Here is an 11205-nt window from a genome sequence, read left to right on the forward strand (position 1 = left end):
CTAATCACAAACCTTTGCATAATCACAGTATTCTTCTTTTGCACTCCTTAGTCCAGCAACACTTGACAAAGAAAAACTACATCGAATGTTACGATGTGATCCTACGTGAGCATTCAACATCATCGAAAGCACTACCTCATAAACGACTTGCTTTATACAGTACCTGTTGAGTGAAGGCCCTGTGCATGCCGAGTTCTAGTACCACGTCGTCCAACTGGTCGAGGTTGTATGTCTGAAATCTTTCCATAAAGCTGCAAATGTTCATTCTCAACAGATTCAGTGTTGGCCAATGTAGAGTTTTCAGCCTGTATGTGCACATGCAGATTAAAACTGTCTGTGCCAATCAGTAAGTTAGTGTTGCTGTGTTGATCTGTTTGTCTGGTTGGGAAAGATTCCCATCAATCAGCCAGTCACTCTGTCTACACATCCATAAAGCCATTTGCAGTATTCATTGATAAACTATGACATTATCCTAGTAATATTTGTAACCTGCAAGATTAGATGTTTGCGATACATACAAAAATGTATTTTATCTTTATACTCTGTTTGTGCAAGAGTTGTAGTACAAGTTAAACCACAGCACAACCATTCGTTTGCCTGGCTCACTACTGTACAGTGTCCCAACTATAAAAACCTCTGATCTTTTCAGTGACGCAACTAACATTCACAAGTTGGCAAAGAAAGTACTTGCCTTCAATGCTGTCTACTAAACTTAACTTCCAGCTGAAGATATAGGTAATTAAATAACTAGTATATATATGCAGTTTTCCAGAAAGCAGAATATCAAGTCTTGACTAAATTTTCTATTTTCGCTGCCTTGAAAGCTTGCAATGGAAGGTCATTGCGTAGCCACGTCACTGTCACTACCTTTCTCGGGGTCTATTCTGACGGGGCTACACAAAGCGACAGTCAGAGTGTCTCACAATAGGCTTGTCGGTAGAAAGGACTGGCAATCGTGAGAATTTACCAGAAATCGTGAGATCATGAGACATGCCCGTAAATCGTGAGTCTCAAGATGAAATTGTGAGAGTTGAAAGGTCTGTTAAGCAACTGTTGTTGCTCAAATATTATAAAAGCTACTGAATGTTAGCTACTACTGTAGTAAGATTGCACCAATAAAGTAATCTTGCATTGACCAAGAATTTCTTCTGGTTCATTAAACTTTGCTAGTTGAAGAGCAAGTTGGCCTCATAAACTGGCAGTCCAATCTATTAATTAAGCTAAGTAAACTGCATAAATGACTGGAATAGTCAAGCATCGAAATCCACAAAGTTGAATAAATCTACTACTCTTGATATGATTAGAAATAGTTTCTGATGAATGTCTAGAATTTGGTACAGTAAAAAAATTCTTTTAAAACTTCGACATCCCAAAATTGGCATTCTGTTCAAATGATTCACCTGGATTAATTAAAGCTATTAGATTCAACTAAGCTCACAAACAATTAAAAGCAATTATTTTTCAGTTGTTACCACTACGTACTGCTATACCTTGACAATCTGTTACACAATTATAGCATTAACTCTTACAATTTGACAATTTTCCAGTTTAGAAAATAATAGATTAAGTGAGAATGCTTTGTGGATGACCAGTTTAGAGCAAAAGTTCAAATAGACATGTATCACTTACAAAAATACTTCCTGGCAGTGTTATGTCTACGTCATGACTCCATTTAGCATCACTTGGCTGTTCCAAGCAAGGCTTCCCTTCACTTATTTCAGTGTCTAATGACCATTTCCTATGATTAACGAAACCTGTGCAGACAACCAGTTAAAAGCACTTGAAACACACTGATTGTGATATAGTATACTAATTAGATTAATCAGCCACGTATATGTTGTGAGACAATTCATCTTTAGTAAGTCTGTGTTTAGTCCGCGTAGTCTGTGTTCAGTGTTCTGTGAGTAATAGATCTTCTGTGTCTGAATCAGTGCGTACGTGTCATATAAGGGTATAGACACTACAATTGGCAACAAGGATATGACAACGGGTAGACACGGGAAGATTAGCGATTTTCGACCAGGAATCGACAGTGTTGAAGACTATAAAGAGAGGTTTCAACTCTACTGTGTAGCAAATGACATTTTGACGGACGAAGACAAGGGCAAGGCCGTTTTTCTTACATGTGTCGGAGTTACAACTTACAATTTGTTGAAGAACCTAGTCCGTCCGCAAAAGCCGCAAGACCTGAGTCTGGACGAATTGCTCAAAGCACTACAGAAGCACTATCAACCACGCATAGTCGTGATCGCAGAGCGATATCGTTTTTACAAGCGACAACAAAGGGAAGGAGAGTCGATTGCAGTGTACCAGTCAGAATTGCACAGGTTAGCAAAGGATTGTCAGTTTGGTGATTCCTTGAGTATAGCTCTCAGCGATTAGCTCGTCTCCGGTTTGTTTTCAGAGGCATTGCAACAAAAGATACTAGCGGAGGCTGACCTAACCCTTGCAAGGGCTGTAGAGATGGCTCAAGCCTTCGAGACAGCGACTCAGGAGACGCGTTTGTTACGTAGTGGTTCTGCTGTTCAGCCGCCAAGGCGGCCAATATGCAGCAATCAGAGACCACACATGCCGTGAGAAAGAAAGCGACATATGGTTCTTTCAGAGGAAGTGGCCTTCACAAGACCTCAAAGAATGTCATCATTGCAGAAGTACTGGTCATCATCCAGCAAACTGCAGGTTCAAAACTCAATCCTGCCATCATTGCAAAGGAGTAGGTCACATTGCCAGAATGTGCCACAAGAAAAGGAGAGACGAGAGTACAAAGGCAGCAGCCGCGCCGCCAGCCACGCCTTCTAAGCAGAAGGGAAAACCTCGCAGTACTCATCAGATCGATCAAGAGGAAGTGGGTGTATTGTTTTGCTCACAAGCAAAGGCGAGTGAATGTAACAATGAACATAGCGGGAAGTGACGTCGATATGGAGGTGGATATGGGAGCGGCGGTAACAGTGATTCCAACAGGAGTCTACCAGAGTGCATTAAGTCATGTGCAGTTATCACCACCGAGTTCTGTGCGTCTGCAAACGTACAGTGGCGAGTCATTAGAAGTACGAGGAGAAGCAGATGTTCCAGTGAGGTATGGCAATCAATTCGCTGTGCTAAAAATTGTTGTTGTTGATGTTAACAAAGGGCCTGCAATTCTTGGAAGGAGCTGGTTGCAGGTGATCCACATGGATTGGAGCTCATTGTTTCAAGTCCAGGGAGAGAAGCGTCCTAGTCTAGTTGAGTGGTTTCCTGCACTATTTGGTCCAGGAGTCGGTACCTTGGCAGGAAGTCAAGTCAGGATAACACTGAAGGAGGGAGCTCAACCGAAGTTCTATAGACCCCGTCCTATACTGTACGCGTTACAAGAGAAAGTGGACAGTGAGCTTGCAAAACGAAGGCATACTGAGACCTGTGGAAAGCAGTCGGTGGGTTGCGCCCATAGTAGTGGTCCGGAAGGCAGATAGGACTGTGCGTCTGCGTGGAGATTACAAGGTGACAATTAATCCTTATTTAGAGAGTAATCCACACCCTATGCCTAATCCGGAAGATCTTTTTGCCACACTAGCAGGAGGAGCCATATTTTCAAGGCTGGATATGAAACATGCTTACCAACAGTTGGAGCTGGACAGCCAAGAATATCTGACTGTGAATACTAGTAAGGGGCTATTCACTAACACTCGAATGCCGTTTGGAATCAGCACAGCACCCAGCATCTGGGAGAGAGAAATGGATAGGATCTTGGCAGGAGTTGGCGGAACAGTATGCTACATGAATGATACCTTAGTCGTAGGAGAAAACAAATCACAGCATGATGAGAGACTCATGGCAGTTTTACAGAAATTGAACAAAGCGGGTCTAAAGCTCAAACGAGAGAAATGTGAATTCAACAAGTCACAAATTGAATATTTAGGCCATGTTATCACCAGCAGAGGCATCCAACCGTCAGAGAGCAAGGTGGCAGCAATTTGAGATGCATCAACACCAACCAATGTTACTGAGTTGAAGGCATTTTTGGGTCTTCTCAGTTACTATAAGAACTTCCTGCATAATCTGAGTTCCGTATTGGAACCATTGTATGAGTTGTTGCAGAAACAGAGACAGTGGTCTTGGGGAACAAGACAGATGAAAGCATTTTTGAAAGCAAAACAGAAGCTGTCGCAGTCTGATTTCTTAGTACACTACAACTTAAAGAAGCCTGTCGTTCTATGCTGCGATGCATCACCAGCAGGAGTTGGAGCTTGCCTATCACATGTCATGGCAGATGGAACAGAAAGACCGATAGCTTTCGCGTCTAGAACTCTGTCTCAAGCGGAAGGAAAATATGCACAGTTGGAGAAAGAGGTACTGGCTCTTATCTTTGGGATGAGACAGTTTCACAAATATTTAGTTGGAAGACAGTTCACTTTAGTGACTGACCATCGTCCATTACTACGGATCCTAGGACCACATGTTGGGAGTCCCAACCTTAGCAGCAGCACGTTTGCAGCGCTGGGCTCTTATTTTGAGTGCATATGATTATGAAATCCAGTATAAGCCAGGCGTTGAGAATAAGGAAGCTGATTTGCTATCCAGATTGCCCATCCCAGCAGAAGTCATTGACCCAAATGAACAGACGTTTAATGTGGATTACTGTTGGGCATTACTGGTCACTGCAGCAGAGATTGCAAAAGAAATGCAGAGAGACCAAATCCTAAGGAGAGTTTATCAATATACAAAATGTGGTTGGGGACCCAATGGTGAACCAGTCATAGAACAATACAGGAGACGAGCAAACAATCTTTCTATTGAGAACGGTTGCTTAGTATGGGCAAACCGTGTCATTATTCCAAGCCAGTTGAGATCGTTGATTCTGTCTGAGTTACACGAAGGACACTAAAGAATGAGTCGAATGAAATCATTGGCCCGCAGCTATGTATGGTGGCTAAGCCTAGATAAAGAGATTGAGGAAGTAGTGAAGCAGTGTGAAGCTTGTCAAAGTCTGCAAAACAAACCGGCTCGGACTGATCCTCCACACCCTTGGATTTATCCTCAGAAGCCATGGGAGAGAGTACACGCCAACTTTTGTAAAGTCGCAGGGAAATAGTACCTGCTTATGGTGGATTCATTCAGTAAATGGCCTGAAGTAGATGAGTTAGGTACTCATGCAACCACAGCACAAACAATGGATACCATGAGATGTACTTTTAGTTATAATGGACTACCCTACGGGTGGTGACGGACAACGGTCCACAATTTACTTCACACGAATTCAAGGACTTTTATGTCAGTAAATGGAAGAAAACATCAATTAACTCCTCCTTTTCACCCAGCCTCAAACGGACAGGTTGAGAGAATGGTGCAAGAGTTTAAGAAGTCTCTAAAAACAACGCCAACTGGTAGGTCCGTGAGTCACCAGGTATCAATCTTTTTATTGCACTACAGGACAACGCCAAACAGCACAACCGCCAAGATACCAGCGGAATCGATGTTGAAACGAAGTCCAAGAACAAGATTATCACTATTATGTCCTGAAGCTGACAGTGAGTTGAGAGAGGCTCAGAGTCAACAATATGACAGTGCATCTGGTCGGGTTCGACAGCTAGAGCCGGGAAAGACAGTCAGTGTTGCAAATCCAAGGCAAGATAGCAGAGGGAAATGGTTATGTGGGGTCATTATCCAACTTTTAGATCTTGCAACCTATCTTGTAAGTGTTCAAGGAGGGACAAGGTATGTCCATATTGACCAGTTGAGAGAGCGTGATGGAAGAAGTTTCCAAAGTACACATGGGAACCTACAGGAGATATATCTGTACCCACAATGAACCAAGACAATGGCAACAGCAAGCGAAAAGGACAAGATCAATCTACAGGTGCATCCACAAGCACATCGTCAGGATCCTCTCAAGATCATAACAGTGCACGAGAAAACATCACCAAGAATACACCACTGTCCCAGCAGTCTCACAAGATACCACCGTCTACAACAGTTACTGAAGAGAGAAGATACCCTCTTCGTGAAATCAGGAAACTTCCTGCATGGTACAGACAATCCTAAAGGGGGAGGAGTGTGATATAGTATACTAATTAGATTAGCTACGTATATGTTGTGAGACAATACATCTTTAGTAAGTCTGTGTTTAGTCCGCGTAGTCTGCGTTCAGTGTTCTGTGAGTAATAGATCTTCCGTGTCTGAATCAGTGCGTACGTGTCATATAAGGGTATAGACACTACACTGATATTGTATAGCCATACGATAATTCACCTCGTGGTAGTCTGCCATGTCTTCCAACTGGTTGAAATCTCCTGTCCAAATACCTCTTTCTTCTGGCCAAATCAAACTGATCAGACATGTCATTGCCGGGGTTAAGAGTTGAATGCTCCAACTGCACACAGTTAAAGAGGATAAAACCTGTACTCACTGGATTTGTTCAGTTCAAAGCTATGTAAACAAGGTAGCTGCAAATGCATGTGTCACAACCAAACTTTTTTAAAAATGCAGTGTAGTATTCAATCACACAGAACAATCACCTAGGCAGTCATCTGGAAACTAAACTATTAATTTTCACTTCCCTTCCATTCCACGTTTCAAATTGACAAAATTCCAAATGAATGTTCACCACTAACCATAATTATTTCATTAATAATCATAACTAACTGTCATAACGTGATGAGAAAATGCATGCTACGTACCTACAGAAAGTAGACAAAAAACATGAAGGTAGCTACCACTCACCAACACCTTGTCCTCAACAGTTTGCACACTTCCAACAGGTTGAGAGCCTTCTCTCACCTTATCATACCGTGTCACACTTGCAATTTCACCTACCGATGACTCAAAGCTGTTCCATTCCCCTTGGTCATGTTGTCCTAAATCAAAAATCAATGACCACACAAGCATTCTCTTCATTGTCATTACATTACCAGCTGAGCTTTCATCTCTGTTCCCCTTTTCTCCTTTCCTGTAACTCAATCGAGCCACTGGATGATCTTCCTCGCCAATGATTGTCCCAGAGAGTGCTCCCAATAACTCATTCCTGATCTCCTACAAACCATCAACATTTGAATAGTTCACACACACACATACTACTAGAATTCTTGCATATATATACATTGGCCTTACTGATTTTGTCTACAATCACAACAAACTAATTCAGATAAGTTTCTGCAATGTCACCTACACTGTCGTTGCAAATAGCTTGCATCATTTCCTGTAGTTTCACCAGTTGTCTAAGTTTGTGTGCACTTTATATGTGCACATACAATACTGCTTTTCAAATAATGTAAAATCAATGATTACATATTTATTGTTGTGTGCACACAGTCATGTGGTGTCGTGTGTGTGTGTGTGTGTGTGTGTGTGTGTGTGTGTGTGTGTGTGTGTGTGTGTGTGTGTGTGTGTGTGTGTGTGGATGGTGTCATGCAACCTCCGCTCAGTGATCCTCAGTTCCTGGGCTATGGCCTTGCAAGTAGCATGACGTGGTGCAGGTGGAGTAGTGCCCAACATGTGCCAGGCACATCCCATGTGAGTGTACAGACAAACTCAACTTTCAAAATCAAGAAAGTTAAGTCTACATCTCACAAAAAGTTCTCAATTTCTTCTCAGTCTCCTGGATTGTCCACACCAAGTCAAGGACAAGAATAGGTTGTTGGAAGGTGCATTCTGTAGGATCCTTGAGTGATCAAAGTGATAAGCTACGGTCTGTTATTGATACCACAAAGCTAAAGAAAATTGATCTTTTAGCTTTGTCTGAGTCTTGTTGGCCTGTTACTAGAGTTGCTACCATTTGTGACACTAGCATTCTTTACTCTGGCACTCCCTCTTCTCATCTTCATGGTGTCACCATTGTTCTCAGCCCTCTAGCTAGGGCTGCCTGGGACGAAACTGGGAATGTTCTCAAACCAGTGTACGAATGTATTCTTCGTATTCGTCTCAAGTGCCATCTATAGTCTATGTGCGTTGTCTCTGTGTATGCTCCAACCTATCCTTCCAATGCCACCTCTGAAGCTGTCAGTGCCTCTGAAGCTTTCTACAATCAATTACAGGATACTGTGTCTTCTGTTCCTCCTTCTGACCTGCGGGTCATATTGGGTGACTTTAATACTTGTGTGGGCTCCGATCATTCCTCTTGGAATTCAGTGATCAGTTCTCGTGGCATTAGAGAGTGTAATAAAAATGGTGTATGACTGCTGGACTTTTGTGCTAGCAATCAGCTAATAATTTCCAACACATGGTTTCAGCATAAATTACCCCACCAAGTCACCTGGCTCAGAAATGGTTATAGATCCAAATCGGGTCACATGATTGACTAAGTGTACTGGACACTCGTGTGTATAAGTCAACTCTTCATGAGTCTGATCATAAACTCGTCGTGTCTTCCTTGAGCTCTAAAATCAAGGTCATGCGGAGGCAAACAGATAATATATGCTTCCAGACCACTAAAATCTCATGGACTTGCAGAGCTGGCTATCGATCTGGCTTAGCCGAAGTGCTTGGTGAATTCAATCGGTCCTTTGTAAACACTCTGTGCGACACCCTTAAATCTCCTATCCATAAGGCTTGTAAATTTCTACCTCTCTCTCCTAGATCAAACCATCCAGACTGGATCACTGATGAGGTGCACAGCTTGTCTGAGAAGAAAAAAGAGGTCTGGGTCCATCTCAAGAATGCACCATTAAGAAACATTCATTGTCCTAAAGTCTCAGTACAATCATCTCAAAAAGCTTACCAGGGTTGCAGTCGAGAAGGCTCAAAACTTTTGGTGGAGTCAATGGCAGAAGACGTTGAATGCCAAACTTTTATAACTGAACAGCAAGGACGTGAAGGCACTTTGATAAAGAATTTATGCCTTCTACAAAAGACGTATTCTAAACCAGCTTCAACCAATCTAGTTGCTGAAGAAGGTACAAGTTTACAGAACGATAAGGAAAAGTTAAATCGTTGAGTTAAACACTTCAAGGGGTGGTGAATTGCTCAATTAACATCAGTGCTGTCTCTAATGATAATATTCCCATTGCGTCTTCCTTGTCCACCTCATCTCCTCATCATCGTCAAATGACGAGTTGTCTATTCCCCTATTTGAAGAGCAGATCAAATCAGCCATCTCACATTTAAGATTGGGAAAAGCATCTGGTGTAGATGGAATCTCCTTAGATGCTCAGTTCAGGTGAGAATGTGACTACTCATTGGCTAAAATCTATCTTTGACGTCATTTGGGCAACTGAATTAGTTACAATGGACTGGTGAAGTCAACTTCTTGTGCCCCTGCACAAGAAAGGAAGCCGTACCATCTGCGGCAACTACCGTAGTATTGCCTGTTTGCCAAAGCTATCCGAAATCAGCTCAAGCCCAGAGCAGAACAACTTCTCCGTGAAAGCCAGTGTAGTTTCTGTCATGATATAGGCTGTGCCGACCACCTTTTTTTCTCTTCGGCTATTGATGGAGAGAGCACAAGAATATCACCATCCCATCTATGCTTGTTTTATTGATTTAAAAAAGGGACATGATTTGGTCACCAGGATGCTCTTTGGCAAATCCTCCACTATTCATATCAATTGCCTCCCAACTTGCTGGTCATCTTTATTCGTGCCCTACACGAGAATTCCAGCACTGCAGTAAAGGCTTATGGAAAGGTATCGAACAAGTTCCCTGTCACCAATAGTGTCCAGGAAGGCTGTGTGTTAGCACTGGCCTTACTCAATCTCTACTTTGACGTTGCCTTTCACATGGCTCTGGATGAGCACAGATCATGAGGAATGGGCATCAAAGAGCCTACCTTCATGATGCTGATCTTGTCGGGAACAGAATGACCTTAAGGTTTGAATCTTTGGTGACTGATCTGGAGTATGCCGATGATATGGCTCTTCTCTCTGACAATTGGCTTGACCTCACTACAATGCTGGATTCCCTATCAAACTGCTGTACAAAACTGGGCATTGCTATTAGTTGCAAGTAGACATAAACCTTAGCAGTTCTACCATCTGAGTGTTCACACATCCAAACTCCTGTACCCATCCACCTTGTGCCAGAAAATGAGCCTCAATATTGAAGTGGTCTCTCATTCCAGTACTTGGGCAGCATTGATCAAAATGATTGTGGATTGGACACAGAGACTAATTCCAGAATCTGTAAAGCCTCACATGCCTTCAGTTACTCTCTCAGATCCTGTGGTATCAACGCAAAGGCTGGTTCACAATATGTAACAGAGGGCAATCAGTTCTGTTCTGTCAAACCACATTAAAAGGCTTCACTCGAGACAGATGATGGACGGATTGCTTGACGGACGGGAGAATCGATTCCATTTTGTCCGCTCCGTCAGAAGTTGACAGACCACAACAAGATATGATTAGGTACTGTTACCCAATCAGTGAAGCACAAACGAGGATGAGGTAATCATGCAGCACGAGAATGGTAATTATCGAAACGGGGCATACACATATTGTGAACACGATAGAGAGCTTTCCGTCACGACTCATCACCGTCTGTCACGTCTCCGTCACATATTGTGAACCAGCCTTAAGACCAAGAAAAGGACCAAGTTTCGTCTTTTGAACAGTGTGATCCTTCCAACCTTGCTGTATGGTCTCGAGTGCACCATCCTACTTGAGCCTCATCTTCGTCGTCTTGAGTCCTTTTTGATTCATTGGCTTCAAAATATTGGGGATCACGGTCAGCGAGCAGAAGTGTCAAACTACGATATGCAAGATAGCCACACAGCAAAGGATCTCATCAATTCTCTCATAACGTATTCTCCGTTTTCTTGGACATCTCTCAAGGATGTCCAATGATCGCTTATCCAAGCAGGTTCTTGTGTCTGCTAATGCTGTCTGTTGGTGGACAGAAGCGTCGTTGCAATGATGTTGTTGTATCTAGTAAACTTAAACAGTGTAACTTGTTGAAATCCTGGAAGAAGAAAGCTGAAGGGCGTAACTCTTGGCGCTCCATCATCAAAAGTAGAGCAAAGCATTTCAACAAGGAAGCAGAAGACAAAGAGAAGAGCCTCAGGGATGACAGAAAACCATGGTGTGAACAATTCATAAAAAGTTGCTTAAAGAGTCATTTACGGAGTGTTTACATCCGGGACCTTGAAAAGTCGCAAGTTCAAGTCACAGTGATAACGAGCTATGGCACAATTTCCTTAAGCAAGAAACTAACACACATTTGCTTCTCTCGACTCAGGAGTATAAATGAGTACCTGGTCATTGACTGGGGTCCTAAGCGGCCATCGTCTGTGATGTAACATCA

General features: G+C 42.6%; 2 protein-coding genes across 2 annotated transcripts; one reads left to right on the forward strand and one right to left on the reverse strand.

Moving 5' to 3' along the window:
* On the reverse strand, positions 1 to 7104 carry LOC134191573 (uncharacterized). The gene is made up of 6 exons (XM_062660195.1): positions 7084 to 7104; positions 6885 to 7005; positions 6226 to 6830; positions 1630 to 1754; positions 164 to 305; positions 1 to 101 (listed from the first exon to the last, which is right to left on the reverse strand). The coding sequence occupies exons 3-6, from the start codon at positions 6311 to 6313 to the stop codon at positions 1 to 3; spliced, it is 456 nt and encodes a 151-aa protein (XP_062516179.1). The 5' UTR covers positions 6314 to 6830; positions 6885 to 7005; positions 7084 to 7104.
* Positions 2876 to 3449, forward strand: LOC134190771 (uncharacterized). Its single transcript, XM_062659282.1, has one exon. It carries the CDS (start codon positions 2892 to 2894, stop codon positions 3447 to 3449), a length of 558 nt encoding a protein of 185 aa, XP_062515266.1. The 5' UTR covers positions 2876 to 2891.
* Positions 7105 to 11205: the final 4101 nt, after the last annotated feature.

This window comes from Corticium candelabrum, chromosome 15, assembly GCF_963422355.1.
Source record: "Corticium candelabrum chromosome 15, ooCorCand1.1, whole genome shotgun sequence".
NCBI lineage: Eukaryota > Metazoa > Porifera > Homoscleromorpha > Homosclerophorida > Plakinidae > Corticium > Corticium candelabrum.